This window comes from Piliocolobus tephrosceles, chromosome 13 (genome assembly GCF_002776525.5).
Source record: "Piliocolobus tephrosceles isolate RC106 chromosome 13, ASM277652v3, whole genome shotgun sequence".
Lineage (NCBI taxonomy): Eukaryota > Metazoa > Chordata > Mammalia > Primates > Cercopithecidae > Piliocolobus > Piliocolobus tephrosceles.
The window spans coordinates 53,882,982-53,904,474 of NC_045446.1; the positions used below are offsets into that span (position 1 = coordinate 53,882,982).

Below are 21,493 nucleotides of genomic sequence, written 5' to 3' on the forward strand. Positions count from 1 at the left end.
AATCTAATCACTTTAATCCCTCCATACGTGGGGATTATAATTCGATGTAAGATTTGGGTAGCCACATAGAGTCAAATCATACCAGGACCTAATTCCTAAACTTTAGATGAACTTATTTAAACACTACTCCACCTATCAGTTTAGTATTTTGGGTTTTCCCTCTTCATGAAGATGTAAACTAGATGTGTGAAGATTGGTTTGGGAGCTACTGCAAGGACAGAAAACCAAACACCACATGTTCTCACTCATAGGTGGGAATTGAACAATGAGAACACTTGCACACAGGAAGGGGAACATCACACACTGGGGCCTGGCGTGGGGTGCGGGGAGGAGGGAGGGATAGTGTTAGGAGATATACCTAATGTAAATGACGAGTTAAGGAATTGCAGCACACCCACATGGCACATGTATACATATGTAACAAACCTGCACGTTGTGCACATATACCCTAGAACTTAAAGTATAATAATGAAAATAAATAAATAATAAAAAAAATTGGTTTGGAAGCACATGTGTAAAATGTTTTTCTAAAACATGAAACAAGAAAATATATTATTCCAATATGATTCCGAAGCGAGACAACTCCTGCAATTACAAAATAAAATCCTTTGCTCTTCAAGCAAGATTGTACCCCCTTCCCAAAAACGATATATGCATTTATGGTTAAAGTTCAAATGAAACTGATTTAATAGGAATAATTTTAAAATAATAATGAGAATATATGGACAGCTTACTATACAGTGAGATGATGTTGTAAATGACTTCAAAACATTTGGAACTAAATGTCAGTCCTAGGAAATTGTCTATGCACTCCTGTAAATTGTCTTATTAAGGGTTAGGTTTCTTTCAACAGTTTAGATATTTGATCAGAAGCATACTTAAGAAAAACGAAAGCTGCCCTTGCTTTTGACCCCAAGTTGGGAATTTTCTGTTATTGGCGCAGTGCCTGAAAATACGATCCAATCTTCATTTAGTCATTTCTACGGAGTTTGGAAAGGCTAAAATATTGCAAATAATAGGACCTACTCGTACTTTCCCCCCTTAAGAAGCGTATCTATTTCAAGGTGCCTATTTGGAAAAACAGATTCCAGGTCTCCACCACGCAACTTAACACAAAATGAAAGCACATAACCTGCAGCCTTTGGCTGTGGTGTTTCTGAGAACAAGGAAGGGCACAGAACCCTGGCTTAAAATACCCGAAAGCTGCAGCCCACAAAGAGAGTAATTCAGGGCGGGCTGGCCCTTCCCTCCAGGCAACCTTTCAGTGCAGGCGGCCGGGCGTTCCGGAAGGGAGGGCGCCACTGTGATGCAGACATCAAGCGGACTTTCTGCTTTCCCGTGGACGCCGCTGTCCCTATCTAGTCCTGTACCTGCGGCTCCCCAGACTACTCCGGGCCACCCAAGAAGTCTGGCGGGGTCTGCGCCGGATCAGCGCCTGCTCGTCAGGCTCAGCCCTCCGCACAGCCGAGGCCGGCCAGGCTCCTAGACACTCCGTCGTCGGGTGTGGGGCGGAGAAACAAAGGGCGAGTTTTCTTCCCAAATTCCAGTGGGAAACCAAGAAAAGAAGGTGGCGGCTGTATAAACTGGGCCCGGGGTAAGGCCTGCGGGAACAAAAGAGGTGGCGAATGCACAGCAGCCGAAGTTCTGCGTGCTCCTTTGGGGCCACCACGAATCCCCGTGAATCACCCCCGTCCGGGCCGAGCGGCAGAAATGATGAAAATGCAGATTCATGGGTTGCACTCCAGCCCTACAGTATCACCAACCGTATCTGGCAATACCCAGGAACCTGCATTCTCGACGAGCGCCCGGGCCGACGGGGCTAGTAAAGTTTGGGAACAATTGCTTCATACCCAGCCGCTCCGATATCACCAAGGTAGCTCGGCCACTGCGGCTACGGCTGGGCTGCGCCTCAACCGAGCTTGGTCCTTTCCTTTGGTCCCGCCCCGCTGCTCAGCGCGGATTGGTTGCGGGGTACAAATCTGGCGCTGATTGGGCGGCGGTAGAGTCGCTCGTGAAGACTGTGGGGTTCGTGTCCTCTATAGTGCTAAATTTATCTTCAGACCAGCGACCGCGCCAGCCGCGAATCGGATATCTATGGAGATGGCCTAGGCGGTATCCCTGAGCTGAGAGCATCACCCTGTCCCCGAATCCTCCGTTTCTCTGTTTTGTTTTTCATTCCCCTCCCCTTCCAGTCCACGACGACTGGCTGTTGACCCCGTTCAGGCCTCGGTGAAGGTGAGGAGCAGAGCCGCCGCCGCGGCTAAGCGGTGCGCTGTGAAATGGCCGCTTCCTGGAACTGCCTAAAATGGCGGTCGCGGGCTCAGCTGGGGACCGCGGCGCTGCTGTGCAGCCCAGCCGCGGCGAAGACCGTTCTCTCCATCGCTGATGGAGATGAAATAGAGAGATGGTGTTGGGTGCTGAGACGTTTTCATGTGGTCTTTAGCGGAGGCGGCCGCCCGGGAACGCGAGAGGAGTCCTGAGGCGAGGGTGGGCTGCGACTGGTAGGGAGCCCCCCCAGTCGTGGTGGTCTGTGGGCAGCGCGCACCTATGACAGGGAGGAGCTGAGGGATAGTTGGCCCTGGCTTCACATCCAGGTGACCGTTTAAAAAAGCATTTAGGTGTTGGAAGGAGCATCCTTTCCCGCCTTTCTGGCTAGCCTGCAGTCAGATCCTGCCCTCCTGCCCTAAGGGTATTGTTCCCAGCCGGAACCGCCGGAGGGTAGGGAAGAAAGGATTGTGATACCTGTCAGTTTGCCCAGAGGGAGATTACGGAAGTTTTCCGCGCTCTTCAGGGAGTGGAAAGGAAACTTGACTCTCAGAGGAGTAGATTCTTTGTCCTCGAGAAATTCAGGGAAACACCTTTGAAGAGGTGGGGATGAGGACCTCCTTTCTGAAAACAAAAGCTTCCTACTCTTCTGTGTCTTTCTCTGGCAATGAGGGAGAGGGATCCTAATCTTTTACGTGAACCAGCAGCTCCACAAAGTTCCCCGTTGCAAAATCCAAATGGAGCCTGTGGAAGGAGAATCTGCTTTTTTGCTCCCAATAAGAAGCAGGGCTTTCTGCTGTTGCTAGTATGAGACCCTCGACTTTCTGGCAGTTGTAACCCATTGTTCATTTGTTTCTCTGCATAGCCCAATTCCTAGTAACCAGATTTTTTAGTAATTGGGGAATTAAAAGTATTCAGGAACACACAAGTAATGGCTAGACACATGGGCTATGCAGTCACACTTCTTGGGCTCTGAACTTGGTTTTTCACTTAAAAGAGGTGCAGCGAAATATGTTAACCTGTGTGTATCTACCTCTAAAATGGGGTTATTAATAGTCCTTGTCTCTTCATCGATGAGATAGTCTATATGAGGGATTTAGCAGTAATTGGCATACAGTTAAAAAATCATCACTCATTAAATATTGTTTACCTGAGGAGATTGGTTATTGGGGGGCTAAAAATGATTGTAATGAAAGGATTGTTTCATGTAATAGTTCTATGTATAATTCCATTTTGGATTCAAGGCCTAGTTTTAGAGACATTGATGAGGCTGTACTTTTAAAAATTAGATTTAGTTTTAAGTTCTTGAAAGTGTGTTGTTGTTGTTGTTAACATGTTTCTATGAAGCCAGTAGGTGGGGGAACATCTCAAAGCAGCCAAATTGCCAGCATATTGAACAGGATGAAAATGTTAGAATTTTTACTATGCTAAGCATCTTCTGTCAGTCCCAGATCTGCATTGCAGTAAAGAATCATTCGCACTGCTTAGATCCAGAAAGAGTGAACCCTTCTTACGGGTTTATAGTTAGTTCTTGTTACTGTGTCTAATTTTAATTTTTCTCGTTGTAGGCTTTTGGTTACTCCCCTTCCCACCCCATTCCTTAATTTTATTCTTTTGAAGAGTGCATTTCAAGCTGCCAAGGTGGAGAGAGGGATTACAGAAAGGAGAACACCTTATTTCAGGTATCTTACCTTCTACCCCTTAATAGGAGAACCATTTTGACTCAGGATCTAACATGAGAATACAAAATTTACTCTATAGCCAGGTTATAAAGTTTAAATCAAAAGTAGCTATATTTGGATAGACATAATTTGTATGCCTTAATTTATAGAGTGAACAGTATTCTTTAGCAATCCTTAGATTGCATTATTCTTTTAATTTTGATTTGTTTTATTATATGAGAAATAAACCTCTTAAATAAGAGTTTGTATTTTTTTAGATCCTGGTTAAGTCTTCACCTGTTGTATAAATAGAATGCAGAGTAATTTGTAAAAATATACGTTACTTTCATTGAGTCTTAATTTGGATAATATAAACATTTATATAATTTAAGTCCAGAGAAACAGTACCTAACTTTTGATATACAATTTATTCTTCATTGTTAACATAGCATTTAGGATACAGTAGAATTATGTTTATGTTCGTAAAACTTGGAACTGTGTGTGTATTTAATTCACTTCTTCAGAATTGTTGCTAACCCTGAAGGGACTTCAGAAGATACATAATAGTGTCAACAACTAATACATCTAATGGCAGTAGGCATTGAAAGCTAAAAGAGATTTCACAGTACTACATACCATGAGACAGGGCTGATAAATTGTGGCCCATGCTGTCTGGTTTTGTACGTAAAGTTTTATTGGAACCCACCCGTTCCCCTTCTTTCATGTCTTGTCTATGGCTGCTGTCATGTTACAACTACACAGTTGAGTAGTTGCAACAGAGACTATAGGGTCCTTTACAAAAAAAGCCTGCCAACCCCTGCCATGGGACGTATTCTTTAAGGTCCCTTTCTTAAAAATATGTATAACAACTCTTAATAATTTCTTGGCTCAATGATTCCCAAATTATGTTTTATAGAATATTAACATTCTCTAAGTTAATAAATGTTTTGAGAAAAAGATTGAAGCTAATAGTAGTTTTTCTTTATGGTTGATTTTAATATGTTTAAATATGAGATTAAGACTACTAAACTCATTTCTATAGCTTTTATTTTTATGTGATAATCTACCTTTAAGAAAAGGTGTACCATACCTGAGAGCACCAGGAAGTCGCATGAGAGATCACCTGATACATGAACGTATGATGTTCCATCTGCGCATTGATGGATAGGCAGCGTTTAGAAATTAACTGATGTGTTGCTGTATATCATCTCTTTGATGATTGCTCGTCTTCTTTGTATCCTGTCTTAAAGTTTCATCACATTTGCGATACTCAATGTCTGTTCTAAATTAACCATGTTTTGTACCACAAACTCATTGTCCATGGATCTGTTGCTGAAACAAGGGAGTCTTAAACAAGAAGTGGAATCTTTCTGTTATCAGATTGTGTCTGAATCAAATGATCAAAAGGTTGGGATATTACAAAGTGAAGATAAACAGCTGCAACCTTCAGTTTCTAAAAAATCAGAAGGTGAGCTTTCCAGAATCAAATTTATATCCAATTCCAACAAAATAACATTTAGTAAAAAACCAAAAAGAAGAAAATATGATGAAAGTTATTTGTCTTTTGGATTTACTTACTTCGGGAATAGAGATGCACCTCATGCTCAGTGTGTATTATGTAAGAAAATTTTATCGAATAGCTCTTTAGCCCCTAGTAAGCTTCGAAGACATTTGGAAACTAAACATGCTGCATATAAAGACAAAGACATAAGCTTTTTCAAGCAACATCTTGATTCACCTGAAAATAATAAACCCCCAACACCTAAAATTGTGAATACAGATAATGAAAGTGCTACAGAAGCATCATACAATGTAAGTTACCATATAGCATTGAGTGGAGAGGCTCATACTATTGGAGAATTGCTTATCAAACCTTGTGCAAAAGATGTAGTGATGCGGATGTTTGATGAACAATATAGTAAAAAGATAGATGCAGTACAGCTATCAAACAGTACTGTTGCACGTCGAATTAAGGATCTAGCTGCTGACATTGAAGAAGAGCTTGTTTGTAGACTGAAAATTTGTGATGGGTTTTCACTGCAACTAGATGAATCAGCTGATGTTTCAGGACTTGCTGTGCTGCTTGTGTTTGTTCGTTATAGGTTTAATAAGTCTATTGAGGAAGACCTACTCCTGTGTGAATCTTTGCAAAGTAATGCTACCGGTGAAGAAATATTCAACTGTATCAACAGTTTTATGCAGAAACATGAAATTGAATGGGAAAAATGTGTTGATGTTTGTAGTGATGCTTCTAGGGCAATGGATGGGAAAATTGCCGAGGCTGTCACCTTAATAAAATATGTGGCTCCCGAAAGCACCAGTAGTCACTGCCTATTATATAGACATGCACTAGCAGTTAAAATAATGCCTACATCTCTAAAGAATGTGCTAGACCAGGCAGTACAAATCATCAATTATATTAAAGCTCGACCACATCAATCCAGACTATTAAAAATTTTATGTGAGGAAATGGGTGCTCAGCACACAGCACTTCTTCTAAATACAGAGGTGAGGTGGCTTTCTCGAGGTAAAGTTCTTGTAAGACTTTTTGAACTTCGTCGTGAACTTTTGGTTTTCATGGATTCTGCTTTTCGACTATCTGATTGTTTAACAAATTCGTCTTGGCTGCTAAGACTTGCGTATCTTGCAGATATTTTTACTAAATTAAATGAAGTTAATTTGTCAATGCAAGGAAAAAATGTGACTGTTTTTACAGTATTTGATAAAATGTCATCATTGTTAAGAAAATTGGAATTTTGGGCCTCATCTGTAGAAGAAGAAAACTTTGATTGTTTTCCCACACTCAGTGATTTTTTGACTGAAATTAATTCTACAGTTGATAAAGATATTTGCAGTGCCATTGTGCAGCACCTAAGGGGTTTGCGCTCTACTCTGTTAAAATACTTTCCTGTAACAAATGACAATAATGCTTGGGTTAGAAATCCATTTACAGTTACTGTTAAACCAGTTTCATTAGTAGCACGGGACTATGAGAGCCTGATTGATTTAACATCTGATTCTCAAGTGAAACAGAATTTCAGTGAACTTTCACTAAATGATTTTTGGAGTAGCCTAATTCAGGAATACCCAAGCATTGCAAGGCGTGCAGTGCGTGTACTTCTTCCTTTTGCTACAATGCACCTGTGTGAAACGGGGTTTTCATATTACGCTGCAACAAAAACAAAATACAGGAAAAGACTTGATGCTGCACCTCATATGCGAATCCGACTTAGCAACATTACACCTAATATTAAGCGGATATGTGATAAAAAGACACAAAAACACTGTTCTCATTAAAATTGGAGGAGTTTGCATGTCTCATGATAACCAAATGTAAGATGAAAATAAAAGATGATTTACTTCATCTCTGGTATTTGGGGGTTTTAAATAAAATAATTCAATTTTTTATACTATTTCGATTTTAAGAAAGCTAAAGAATCAAAAATTTTAAACATATTGTGTTATTATTGGTATTTCTTTACATTGTAATTATAAAGGGTTCCGTGATCATAACTGGGAAATAGTGATCCACAAGATGAAGTCCCAGTCCCGTAACATCTCTCTTCAGGATCTAATCCCTACCAATCTTTCCCTGTCTACCCTGCAGCTCTCCAATCCCATGGAACTTCTTGCCATTCCCTAAATATATCACACTGTTTTATGGTTTCAGGTCTCAAAAAACGATTCTGTCCCCGTCTTACTTTCTGATAGGCTCCTATTTGCTTCAACACTTTGACTTGTAGGTACTTTCATTCTCTGTATCTTCCTATTTTGATCCTGTTTCACACTTGTATTTAATGTTTGTGTCTGTCTTTGCTGTGAACTTCTTGATGGTCTCATGGTTCCCAATGTTTTCAGACTGAGCTCTTATCAAGTCTCATCCAAATCTGTATCTTCATTATCGAGTCTCATCCAAATCTGTGTCTTCATTATCTGGAAAAAGGCTTTACTAAATTAGATGCTCAGTAAAGGAAAAAAATGTTGGTGAAAGTGAACCAACAAAAAATGGAAGAGGGGATTTCCTACATTCATTGATTGCTATGGTAGCAGGTGTACGCATTGCTACCCTTTGGGTTTTTTGGCTCACTTATTCTATTAACTAGAGTTCAATGTGGCCATTATGCAGAAGTCATCGAGGAATGTCATAGTTTTATGATTCAGGCTGAACTATTGAGGGAGAGGGGATGAAGTATGAAGAGCATTTTCGGATACTTTGTTTTTTTTCTCAGTTCCTATATAGATTATTGTAAATTCCACATATAGTATAAATTAATGAGACTTTACTGTAGTCAGAGATGCTTAGACCAGAAATCAGTTTGTTCTTATAATACTGTAAATTCCTGACTGAATTTCCTATCTCTGGGCTACTTTTGCTATGTCACGTCATGCAGTACAGTTCACCAACTCAGTGTTAAATATTTATGTTACTCGTGTAGTCAAGAACTACTGTAGATAACCATTATTTAATCTCATTTGTTGAAACTTCTGTTTTAGGGAGTAGAGGTACCACCCTCCACCATTAAGGCAGAATGTGGTAAAATGACTAGGTTCAAGTACCTACTTTACTTTGTAATGTACAGTAATCTGAACTTCTTGAATCTCAGTTGTTTCATCTATAAAATTACAATTATGCCTCCTTTGAAGGGGTGTTATGAAGATTAAATGTGAGTGTATAAATGCAAAGCTCTTAACAGTAGATTATCAGGAATAGGTGTACAGCATATATTAGTTCTGTGCCATATCCAACCATGTTCCAGTTAAACTTGAATCTACACTTCACACTTGTAATCTGAATTTTTATTCCTTGGAGACTCAGCAGTTTACCAGACCATGGGACATTTCCTGATCCAAGGCAACAAGATTACACACTTGTAGCCCAGGTTTTTCCCCCTTGTTGCCTTATTAAGCACTTATGTATCTGTGAGGAACTTTATTTTATTTTATTTTATTTATTTTTTCAAGACAGAGTCTCGCTCTGTCACCCAGGCTGGAGTACAGTGGCACGATCTCGGCTCACTGCAACCTCTGTCTCCTGGGTTCAACCTGCCTCAGCCTTCCTAGTAGCTGGGATTACAAGCATGTCCCACCCCCACCCCCACCCCAGCTAATTTTTGTTTGTTTCGATACAGAGTTTCACTCTTTCCCCCATGCTGGAGTAAAGTGGTGTGATCTTGGCTCACTGCAACCTCCATCTCCATCCCCCCCGCCCCGCCCCTCCGCCAGGTTCAAGAGATTCTCCTGCCTCAACCTCCTGAGAAGCTGGAATTACATGTGCCCGCCACCACACCGGCTAATTTTTGTATTTTTAGTAGAGATGGTTTCTCCAACATGATTTCTCCATGTTGGCCAGGTTGGTCCCGAATCTTGACCTCAGGTGATCCACCCACCTTGGCTTCCCAAAGTGCTAAAATTGCAGGCATAAGCCACGACACCTGGCCTAATTTTTGTATTTTTATTAGAGACAGTGTTTCACCATGTTGGCCAGGCTGATCTTGAACTCCTGACCTCAGGTGATCCGCCCACCTAGGTCTCCCAAAGTGCTGGGATTACAGGCATGAGCCACTGCTCCCAGCCTGTCAGGCACTTTGATGGTTGCTTTGTATTTATCTATAATCTTTACAACAATCTTACGGGATTCAGTCAGTTTTGGATTTGCCCTAGGTCATAAGTAATTAGCAGAATTTAGTTTAAAATAAGTCTTTCCCAAAGACAGTGCTTTTTCCCATCACTGCCTTCTGAACTTTTCTAAGACTCAGTGACTTGGAAGTACAGCCTGAAACTCCCTACTAGAATCTGGACATTTCTTTGAAGTTTTGCGTTTATTTCTAAATTGACCCAAAATTGACTGTCTAATTTAAAATATGACTGCTTATTTTCATGTAAAATGTGGAGTAAATTGCTGTCAACTACTAATTCCTTAGAAGATGTATCATAATTTCTTGTATATGCAATGCTTTTTATTTATTAGTCCCAAAATTATACCCTAGTTTGAGAAGGATGTGCAGTGCCTTAATATCTGTCCAGCATGTACCTCGAGCCTGATAACTAGACTCCTGTGATTGGTGACTTCGAGCCATTGATTAGATTATTTGTCCAAGACGTCAGCCTCTTAAAATATAAAACCATTCTTGTTTCCAGTTCTTTTCCCTGATCTCCTTGGAGAGTCTAGATTCTTGCATTTAAGTCGAAGTCCATTTTCTGGGACCCTGCTGTCTGCTACTAGACCTTTTTAATGCTGACCCTACCCATCTTGGTTCTTTATGCCAACTGTTCACCTCATCTGTAACGTATCAGGACTAAATTATGGATACCATGCATGGCTAGTGAGAATGGACTTTTAGCACCTGAAGGTGGGTCTGGTGGACAACAGACAAGTTGAGTTCCAGATAGCAACTAGTTCTAGATTACCCTAACCTAAATGTAGTTACCGTGAATGAATCCCGAAAAGAGGATTCTTTTCCTTTTTATTTAAACCCTACCTGCCCTTCAGAATTGGCTTCTTATTCTCTAAATAAAACCAAAGGAAACCAAGTAACAAGCACTGCCAGCCTCATTTCCTTCCATACTTCCAAAGCCCTTTGGTTACCCTTCTACCACTATAATGTCCCTGAGACTAATAGTGAAGCATTCTCTGGAGCTGGAGGGAAACCTCTAACAAACCCTTTTACACAAAAGAGAGAACAACTCTTAGAGGAAGAAATGAATAGCGTTCCCTTTAATAAATGGAAGAGCTGTTTGGGGAGTACATTATATTCTCATGGCACCCTCACATGATAGCTACTCTTCCAGCTGATGCATAAAACAGTAAAATTCCCTTGATGTGTCCAACCCAAAAGGACTTTCCCACTTTTAATCCCTATATTTACAATAATTGAAATTGCCTTGATTTCTTAATTATAATTATTTCATAAGTTAGTCTTGCCCTATCACCGCACATACGAAAATACACCATAAGCTCTTTGTAGCTATGATGGGTCATTCATAAATCTTAGTAAATTTATAATAATATAAAAAGTAAACAGTGAATTGAGTTTCCTAGCTTAAAAAGTGAAGTATTAAGGTAAAATACAATTCCTACTATATGTAACATTACGAAAATTAACTTTGGCCCAGTGCAGTGGCTCACACCTGTAATCTCGGCATTTTGGGAAGCCAACATGGGCAGATCACTTGAGCTCACAGGTTCGAGACCAGCCTGGGCCACATGGCAAAGTGCCATCTCTACAAAAAACTACAAAAGTTAGCTGTGTGTGGTGATGCATGCCGGTTGCCTTAACCTCACTTAAATAGATAAGGCAGTAACAAGTCTTTGCTTTTCAGACACTTCAAAAGCAGTATTTCTTTTTTTAGAGACAGGGTCTCTGTCATCCCAGCTGCAGTGCAGTGGCATAATCATAGCTCACTGTAACCTCACTCCTGGGCTCAAGGTATCCTCCCACCTCAGCCTTCTGAGCAGCTAGGGCTGCAGGTATGCACCACCATGCCCAGCTTTTTTAAAATTATTTTTTCAGAGACTGGGTCTTGGTATGTCACCTAGACTGGCCTGGAACTCCTAGCCTCAAGCCATTCTCCCACCTCAGACTTTCCAAGTGTTGGGATTACAGGCATGAGCTACCAGCCAGCAGCATTTCTTTAATAAATTCACCTGTTGCCTTAAAAAATGCAGCTTTGCTGCCCAAAATGTAAGTCACCTACAGTTCTTGAAAGAATTTGTCAGCTGTGTAAACCCAGTTGCCTCTGGAACTTACACATTTGTTTACCTTTGTTTTTAAAAGTTGGCATAAGTATACTGTTAATTAGTACAATGGAAAGAATTCTTAAGTGGGTGTCAAGAGACATGTTCTGCTACTAATTAACTGTCTTAGGTAAGTTCACTCTTCTCTCTAGGCCTTAGTTTCTTAAATGAAATGTTTTGAACTAGAATGAGCTTTCAGCTTGGCATGGTTGTTCACACCTGTAATTCCAACACTTTGAGAGGCCAAAGGAGGATTCTTTCAGGCCAGAAATAATTCAAGACCAGTGTGGGCAGCATAGCAAGACCCCATCTCTACCAAAAAAAAAAGTAATTAACTGAGCATGGTGGCTTGCACCTGTAGTCCTAGCTATTCAGGAGGCTGAGATGGGAAGATTGCTTGAGCCCAGGAGTTCAAGACCAGCCTGGGCAACATGGCTAGACCTTGTCTCTACAAAAATAAAAAAATTAGTGAGGAGTGGTGATGCATGCCTGTGATTCTAGCAACTCAGGAGGTGAGGCAGGAGAGTCACTTGAGCCCAAGAGATAGAGAATGTAGTGAGCTGTGATTGCATCACTGCACTCTAGCCTGGGTGACTGAATGAGACCTTATCTCAAATAAATAAATAAATAAATGGACTGAGTTACAAATTTCCTGTCACATAAAATCAAAATTTAAACATAAATAAAGATTAGGGTGATAAGCTGTACACTTTCCACCAACCAAATGATAAAATGTGAGTTTCTCCATCATGGATACTTGTTGGATGGAAAGAATGAAGTACTTTCTTGGAATGGATAAATACTTTGAAATTTAGAAGACATTGGAGGGGAAATGAAAATGTTTGGTTATGACTGTATTGGAATCTAGTAACTAAAGTGTCAAGCAGGCTGTAGTGGAAATTGTGGGGTATCTCCCCAGCATGTATTTTCCTCTTCTAAATCATACTCTGATTTTACTTCAGGTATCCATTCTTTCCCTACGTAATCAGAAGCTGATCCTACTCTAGCTTTAGGAGTCAACTTGTTTTGTCTAAGATGGTAGCTTTCAAACTTTTTTTGATGCCAATCCACAAGTAGATTTTATCTTGTGATCCAGGTGTGTTTGTGTGTATACACCAAAGTTTCATAAAACTACTAACTCGTCATGTATTTTATGCAGTTTCAAATTTTATCATCTAGTTAATTTTTTCAGTAATGGTTATAACCCAAGACTTAATTTCCTAATTCATTCTCAGGTTATGGACCACTGTTTGAAAGACACTGGTGAGTGTAATGCAATTGCCCTTAGAAAAATTGTTGAGAAACCTGGATAAAAGCCTGCTGAAGGTATAGTATTACTCTGACCACAGAATTGGTCCAGGAATAGTATGTGACTCAATACAAACCAGAGAAAAGCAAGGGCAATAGTATGGGGGCTTTAAAAAAAGATACTTCCTCACTCTTAAGGAAGAGATAAGTGTCCTATGTATCTGAGAGCAAGAACAATGCCACTCTAGCTGCCCAGCTAGTGGTTAAAGCCACAACACAACGAAGAAGGCAGAGGCCTCATGTGGTAATCTGAGTGCCTACATTTGTCTCTAACTTGCTAAAATTTCAGGCATGCTGAAAGAAATATCAAACTTAGACTAAATCTATAGCAACGCCAAAAAACAAAAAAGATGTGTTTGCTCTCAAAGAATTTACATTCTAGTGGGAGAGAGAGACAGTAGGAGACAGTAGTAAGTGCTACAAGGAAATTTTTTCAAAAGAGTAAATGAAGCAGGGTCTTAACTGCGAGTGATCTAAGAAGGTCTTTCCAAGGAAACAACATTTGAGCTGAGACCTCAGTAATAAGAAGGAGCCAATCAAATGAAGATTGGGGAAAGAATATTCCAGAGGGAAAAAAAGCAAGTACAAATACCCTGATGCAGAAAAGAGTGACGTATGTCTGAGGAATGCATCATAGAAATTGTCAGTAGGTAGGAAGGAGGCAGGGCACTCAGGGTCTTATAGGCCAGTATAAGGAGTTTGGATTTTATTTCAACTGTGTTGGGAAGCCACTGTGGTTCTCAAACATGGGGAAGGGGTGGGGGTTAGGTTATTTCCTCTAGGGAGTATTTACAAATGTATGAGGGAATTGAGGGAAGAGCTATTGTAATGAGTATTTTAGACCTGTTAGTATCATATACCCTTTCTTTTGAGAAGCTCAAAACTTTGATGATATTGGGACCCTCAAAAGACTTCTGAGGAGATCCAGCAGTTTAAGGACCCCACTTTAGAAAATACACATATTAATTGGAAGATTCTGTATCTTAATTTTAAGACAGGGATCATACTTTGAACCTCTTTTCATCCCACACAGCACCATGTTAGGCTCCTCGAGACTTGTTAAATTGGACGACTACCCAAATTTGGGAATACGCAAAATTTCGTTGTCATTACCTTTTGTTGTAAAGAAGTGTAGTGCATTGATCAAACAAAAGCCTGTGATCTATAAAAAATGCCCAAATTTGACTTGTTTTGTTTTCGTTTTAGTTGAGTGAAGGCATGAATATTTGCTAAGCCACCTCTACTAACTCTTCAAGTTGGCTTGCTACCACCATGTCCTTTTGGCTGTCACAAATCTTTCCCCACTCTTCTGTTCTTTTGGGAAGAGGAACCCAGAATTCTTAATGGGTAGAAGAGCAAAGACTCACCCTTAGGAATTTCACTTGTTGGAATTATTTTTTTAATTTTTAAATTCCCTCCAACCTGAATCACTTTGGATCATATGATTTCAAGACTTCGTGTAGCCCCTGTCATCCTGCCCAAAGTGTGTAAGGAACCCTGATCTAAATAATATAGCACTGAGTAAGCTTGGAATAACAGAATAAGATTTTATTTCAAGGCTTTTCTCAATGTTACTAAAACAATAAGGATCACTCTGGATGTCCATTTCCAGAGCACTTCCTAGTTGTTAGGCAATTAATTCTGGAGTAGATTATACAGCCATTTTATAGCTATGGAAGAATCACCTAACCTTCTAGAAGCACTTTGGGACTTTTACAGGAGGCCTTTAAAATGCAAAGTGTTGTTTTTGCTATTCTTAGATGTACAAATGTAAAGGTTAGACATCACTTCTTATATTCTAAGAAGTAAAAAATGGTATATTGTCAAACTCTCAGGTTTTTGGAATTCTTGATGGATTTTCCCAGGTTCATTCAGTAACATTTATGCACCTTTTTTCCCCCTCAACCAACTGCCTGTTTTGAAAGGCAGGAGTGAAGATGACTGTAGAATACATATACCTTAACAGAAATTTCACTTTGCAAATACCCATCCCAGCTTTTAAAAAATATTTATGGTATATCAAAGCACCATAATTTGACTACTCAGCTGTCATCAGGAACTAAGCCGACATCACTTTTCATTTTCTTTTTTAATCTCATTTATGTTGAAGGACTAGCCAACATTCCTTTTCAGAAAAAGACTTTGGGGTCAAAAAAAAAAAAAAAACCATTTCTGACAGTCATACTGTGTACTTATTTTAGAAAATGAGCTGCTCTCAGGCCTCAGTATCCAGTCAAATATAATATAGAACTCTAGTCTGTTTTGAGTCCTACTACAATAATATTTTCACAATAGACTGACTACCAGTTATGAAGTTCTTACATTTTTCCTGTATGCATCAAGTAATTCCAGCAATTCCTAAATAGTGCAGCACCCCTGAACTCTGCCTATTCTATTTCTGCTTAATTTTGTACTCTAGGAAAAAAGGCAGAATTTCACCAACTAAACTTTATGCAAGAACATGAGAGATAAACAGTGCTTATCAAACCTTTGTTAAGGCTTGAAGTTCAAGACACGAACTCTATTGTGAACATCAATGAACAATTGTTTGGTGTATGTATGGAGCATTTACTTGGTAGTTAGCCAGTCAAACACTGAAACATACAACCATGCCTCTGCCTTGTATTACATCACTGCTAGTGAAATGGACTTAAGAATCTGGACAAAGTTAATGTAGCATTTCCAAGTCATAAAATATTTTAAAACATGCTAATTCAGACTAAAGAAATGTTTAATGAAAAGTTTAAATTGTTATTTCCAATTTTATAGAGTAGAACAGGGAATGTAAGATCTGTGAGGGCAGGAACCTTGACTTACTTATCCACCTCTGTATTCTCCGGGCCTAAAATAATGCCTGATGCCTAATAGTTCATTAAATGGATGTTTAGTATCGATATGTTAGTGGTGGGAAAAGGACTAGGTTTGACTCTGAGCTCTGACACTTTCTCGTGTGGACCCTTGTTCAAGTCACTTAAATTCTCTGACCCTCAGTTTCTTCATCTCTTTTAAGAGGAATAATGTGTTATTCTGTGTTTTACGGCCCTGCTCTGAGAATCGAATAATGTAATACATGTAAAATCCCTATATAAAATGTTATAGCATTATTTAAAATCATTATTTTAAGACTAACAATGTTATAACACAATATTGCCTGGTAGAAATTTTTGGTAGACTTAATAATATTTACCATTTTTTGGTTTTTTTTTTTTTTGATCACATATTGGATGCCAGATGCTTTATATATGTATTTCATTTAATCATGATAACAACTCGGTGAGGTAAGCTATCAACCCCATTTTAGAGATGAAGAAACTAAGGCTATCTGTTAGTTACCTATTGCTTAACAAATTGCTCCAAAACGTAGTGGCTTAAAACATCAACATTTATTACCTCAGTTTCTATATACGTCAGGAATCAGGTGGAGCTTAGCTTCAGAGTCTGTCACTGGCTGCAATGAAGGTGTTAGCAAGAGCTGCAGTCATTTCAAGACTCCACTAGAGCCGGGTGCGGTGGCTCATGCCTGTAATCCCAGCACTTTGGGAGACCGAGGCAGGCAGATCACGAGGTCAGGAGATCGAGATCATCCTGGCCAACACGGTGAAACCCCGTCTCTACTAAAAATACAAGATATTAGCAGGGCGTGGTGGTGGGGGCCTGTAGTCCCAGCCACTTGAGAGGCTGAGGCAGGAGAATGGCGTGAACCTGGCAGGTGGAGCTTGCAATGAGCCATGATCACGCCACTGCACTCCAGCCTGGGTGACAGAGCGAGACTCTGTCTCAAAAAATAAAAATAAAAATAAATAAATAAATAAAAAGACTCCACTAGGGAAGGATCCACTTCCAAGCTTACTCCTGTTGGCAGGATTCAGTTTTTTGCAGGCTATTGGAAGTTCCTTGACACGTGGACCTCTATAGGGCAGCTCACAACATTCCAGCAGGCTTCATCGAAGTGAGCAAGTGAGAAAGCACCAGTAAGACCAAAGTCATAATTTTTTGTAACCTAGTTTTGGAGGTGACATCCCATTACTTTTGTTATATTCTATTCATTAAAAGCAAGTCACTAGGTCCAGCCCATATTCAAGGAGAAGGTATTACACAAGGGCATGAATACCAGGAGGCAGAAATGACAGCCACTTTAGAAGTCGTCTCCCTCAGGATCAGGGTGCTCAAGTTGCTTATCCAGTTTTACAAAGCTAATGAGTAGCAAACCTGAGATTCCAGGTTACATCTGTCTGACTACAAAGCACACATTATTTCCACTTACACTACTCTTCCCTCAGTGAATACATAGAATTGTATATATTTTTATTTTATATTATTTTATGTTTATGGTGAGCATAAACTTGCCTAGAGATGAATTTTTCTAAAGCATTAAAAATGTTTGGCTGGGCACAGTGGCTCACGCTTGTAATCGCAGCACTTTGGGATGCTGAGGCAGGCAGATCACGAGGTCAGGAGTTCAAGACCAGCCTGACCAACATGGTGAAACCCCATCTCCACTGAAAATACAAAAATTAGCCAGGTGTGGTGCTGCACGCTTGTAATCCAAGCTGCTCAGGAGACTGAGGCAGGAGAATTACTTGAACCCGGGAGGCAGAGGTTGCAGTGAGCAGAGATGACACCACTGTACTGCAGCCTGGGCAACAAAGCAAGACTCCATCTCAAAAGAAAAAAAAAAAAAAAGTTTGTTTTCTGCCGTAGCATAAGTCACCTTCATTCCAACTTTTTCCTAGGATTGTTCATCCTAATCAATTTTCTTAATAGATAGGGACAGTTAAATCTTTTTCATTCTTGGTCTGTGATAATAAATTCCAAGTTTTTGTTCATATTTTTAAAAGCACACAAAGTAGAAGGTACGTCTCAACAACACCGTGAAGAAAATAATCTGGTGGATATGCTAGTATTACTAATAGACCTGTGGAGAGCATTTCTTTCATTTGTTAATGTATTCACAGTTTAATGGGGTACAGGGACATACATTTGTAAAAAACAATAAAGATTTATGCAAGGACCTATGTAAGTTCAGAGAAACATGAAGGAAGCATGAGTCAAAGACAAATTCATAGAGAGAAATGCTGTATTTGAGTCTTGAACCCTGAATCTGAATTTATCAGGTGACCAAGGCACTGTTTTTTTTGTTTTTTGTTTTTAAAGCCCTCCTCTTTTTTTAAGAGACGGGATCTCACTCCAGGCTGGAGTGCAATGATGCCTTCATAGCTCACTGCCACCTCAAACTCTTGGCCTCAAGTAATCCTCCCACCTCAGCCCCCAAGTAGGACTATAGGTGGACATCACGATGCTCAGCTAATTATCAATTTTTTGTAGAGATAGGGTCTTGCTATTTTGCTCAGGCTCGTCTGGAATTTCTGGCCTCAAGGAATCCTGCCTCGGCCTCCTAGAATGCTGGAATTATAGATTTGAGTCACCACATTCAGCCTACTCAAGATTATTAAAGATTATCAGAGCCCAAATTAGCAGCAGACTTGGAATTTTGATTAGTTTCTGAAAGAAGGGAGATGGGATCAAATTGGCAGAGTAATAATTCAGGCTCAGAAGTGATAGATGGAGTAGGGGAGTAGGAGGCAGGGGTGGGGATGGCATAGTGTCCTAGAACAACTATAAAGGATAACTTTTGGGTAATGGACTTTGAAACCTCTGGTTGGGTTGGGTTGGCTTCTTCCCTCATTCATTCTTTAAAGCCAAGGGTACCCCAGACTGGCATTTGCCCCTAGTACAGTGACTTTGGAAACTTGGGGCCAATAAGCCAGGCAGTACACCAGTGGTTACACTGTGTCCAGGAAAGGAAGCCTCATTTCACACTCAGAATGTTAGCTACTGGCATACCCTGTCCAGGATTACATTTTTTCCTTGCCTCACAATCACTAGAGCAAACTATGATAAACAGAAGTGGCATCATACACAGAGAACAGTAAATAAGATGAGAACAAAATAAGGAACAATTGGCCAGGTGCGGTGGCTCACACCTGTAATCCTAGCACTTTGGGAGGCTGAGGTGGGCAGATCACGAGGTCAGGAGATCGAGACCATCCTGGCTAACATGGTGAAACCCCATGTCTACTAAAAGTACAAAAAATTAACTGGGCGTGGTGGCGGGTGCCCATAGTCCCAGCTACTTGGAAGGCTGAGGCAGGAGAATGGTGTGAACCTGGGAGGCAGAGCTTGCAGTGAGCCAAGATGGTGCCACTGCACTCCAGCCTGGGTGACAGAGCAAGACTTCGTCTCAAAAAAAAAAAAAAAGGAACAACCAAATGCCCAAGGAAGACCAGTACCATGAAAGCATGACACCAGTCAACAAACAAAAAGCAAGTAGTTATCAGAGTAAACAGAGGAGGATCTTTGAAATGATAATAATTAGTGCATCCTGGTGTGGTGTCAGGCATTCTTCTAAGCACCTCACATATTTTTTTAAAATTTAGTTTGTATACAGAATATCCCCAGAGGAATAGGAGAGACTATTGTAATGATGAAAAAGAACCAGTTAAATAGATTGTTACCATTTCAAAAAATTATGCCAGGTGTGTGGTGGCTCATGCCTGTAATCCCAACATTTTGGGAGGCCAAGGTGGGTGGATCACTTGAGCTCATGAGTTTGAGACCAGCTTGGGAAACATGGTGAAACCTCATCTCCACAAAAAATAACAAAAATTAGTTGGGGGTAGTGGTGCACACCTGCAGTCCCAGCTACTCAGGAGGCTGAGGTGGGAGGATGGCTTCAGCCCAAGAGGCAGAGGTTGCAGTGAGCTGAGATCATGCCATTGCACTCCAGCCTGGACATAGAACGAGACCTTGTCTCCAAAAAATAAAGACAATACAATACAATGTAATTTAAAAAGTAAAAGGTGGACTAAACAGTGAATGGACTTCTTCAATGAAGAGCAAGCTAGCAAAACTGGAACAGTAAGCTAAAGAGTTACTCCAAAATAACAAAGATAATTGTGGAGGGTGATTTCAGAGACATGTAAAATAAATGCAGGGATTCCAGTATCTCATAGTTCTAAAGAGAGAGACATGAGATAATTTTAGGGAGGAAATATTAAAGAAGTGATAGAAGAAAAGTCCATGGCTGGGCACAGCAGCTTACACCTGTAATCCCAGCACTTTGGGAAGCTGAGGCAGTAGGATTGCTTGAGCCCAGGAGTTTAAGACTAGCTTGGGCAACACAGTGAGACCCTGTCTCTATTTTTAAATATATATGTATTTTTAAAATGTTATAAAGAAAATTTCCTGGTATTAACTGTAGTGTAATTTATAAGATTTATTTAATGTCATTTGCATCTAAAAAAGGAGCAAACATTATTTTAGTGCATCTTATTTTTTATTGCCACTTTGCATCAAAAATTTCATCACTTCATGTGTTTCTAAATTGCATATTTATGTTTGCATAATTGTGCTTATTTTAAAACTTTATATATATATATATATATATATATATATATATATATATATATTTAATAGAGATGGGGTCTCAGTATGATGGGTTCTCACTGTGTTCAAGACTGGTCAGTCTTGAACTCCTGGCTTCAAGCAGCCCTCCCACCTTGGCCTCCCAAAGTGCTAGGATTATAGGTGTGAGCTACTATGCCCAGCCTAAACTTTTTATTTTGAAATAAAGGTAGACTGGCTGGGTGTGGTGGCTCACGCCTGTAATCTTAGCACTTTGGGAGGCCGAGGCGGGCGGATCACCTAGGGTCAGGAGTTTGAGACCAACCTGGCCAACATGGCAAAAACCCCAGCTCTACTAAAAATAGAAAAATTAGCCAGGTGTGGAGGCAGGCTACTCCCAGCTACTCAGGAGGCTGAGGCAGGATAATTGCTTGAATCCAGGAGGCAGAGGTTGCCATGAGCCGAGATCACACCATTGCACTCCAGCCTAGGAGATAGAGCAAGACTCCATCTCAAATAAATAAAGTTAGACTTACAGAAAAGTACAAATACCTTCACATAGCATCCCCTAATGTCAACATCTTACATAATTATAGTATAATTATCAAAATTAATAAACGTAAGTACAATACCATTGGCTAAATAACAAATACACCTCATATAAATGAGGAGAGAAAAGTCAATGGAAATGCTTAACCTAAATAGATAGAATAAAGTAGATGGGTAGCTACTACATCTTTATTTCTACAACTGGTCTTGTAAACTACAACATCCTTCATTATCTATTCCATCTTCATATTGCCAGCATCTGCAGCTGGTTAACAAACTTCCAGTTAAGAAGAACCATTCTTGGATTTTCTGGGTAGAACATGTCTCCCTTGGATAAAGAGTTCTACATAGGCAAAGCTCAAAGTTGTGAAAATAGAAAGCGAAACATTTTGTGAGTGCATCAGTGGGTATCATAGTGGGCAGTGTTTGTCTCAAGCCTGGGTTTCCCAGCAGATATAGATAAGGGAAAAACAGCGCTTTATGTTGATTGCTGGTTCACAGCACATTGCTGTAGCACAGGAGTTGCCATACTTTTTTCTGTAAAGGACCAGATAATAAATAATCCAAGCTT

At 40.1% G+C, this 21,493-nt stretch overlaps 1 protein-coding gene and 1 long non-coding RNA gene across 4 annotated transcripts in view; one reads left to right on the forward strand and one right to left on the reverse strand.

Moving 5' to 3' along the window:
• The window catches only part of LOC111524702, a 30,500-nt gene extending 28,588 nt beyond the window's left edge, over positions 1 to 1,912 (reverse strand). For both annotated transcript variants that reach the window (XR_002725847.3, XR_002725846.3), the window contains exon 1: positions 1,371 to 1,912. This is a non-coding gene — a long non-coding RNA (uncharacterized LOC111524702). The remainder of the gene's footprint in view (positions 1 to 1,370) is intronic.
• On the forward strand, positions 1,890 to 7,382 carry ZBED5 (zinc finger BED-type containing 5). Of its 2 annotated transcripts, none has more exons than XM_023189967.2 (3): positions 1,890 to 2,235; positions 3,834 to 3,947; positions 4,969 to 7,382. In XM_023189967.2, exon 3 carries the CDS (start codon positions 5,220 to 5,222, stop codon positions 7,221 to 7,223), a length of 2,004 nt encoding a protein of 667 aa, XP_023045735.1. In that variant the 5' UTR covers positions 1,890 to 2,235; positions 3,834 to 3,947; positions 4,969 to 5,219; the 3' UTR covers positions 7,224 to 7,382. The 2 variants fall into 2 exon arrangements, with proteins under 2 accessions (XP_023045735.1, XP_023045734.1); XM_023189966.2 differs by having other exon boundaries at positions 5,001 to 7,382.
• The last annotated feature ends 14,111 nt before the right edge of the window (positions 7,383 to 21,493 follow it).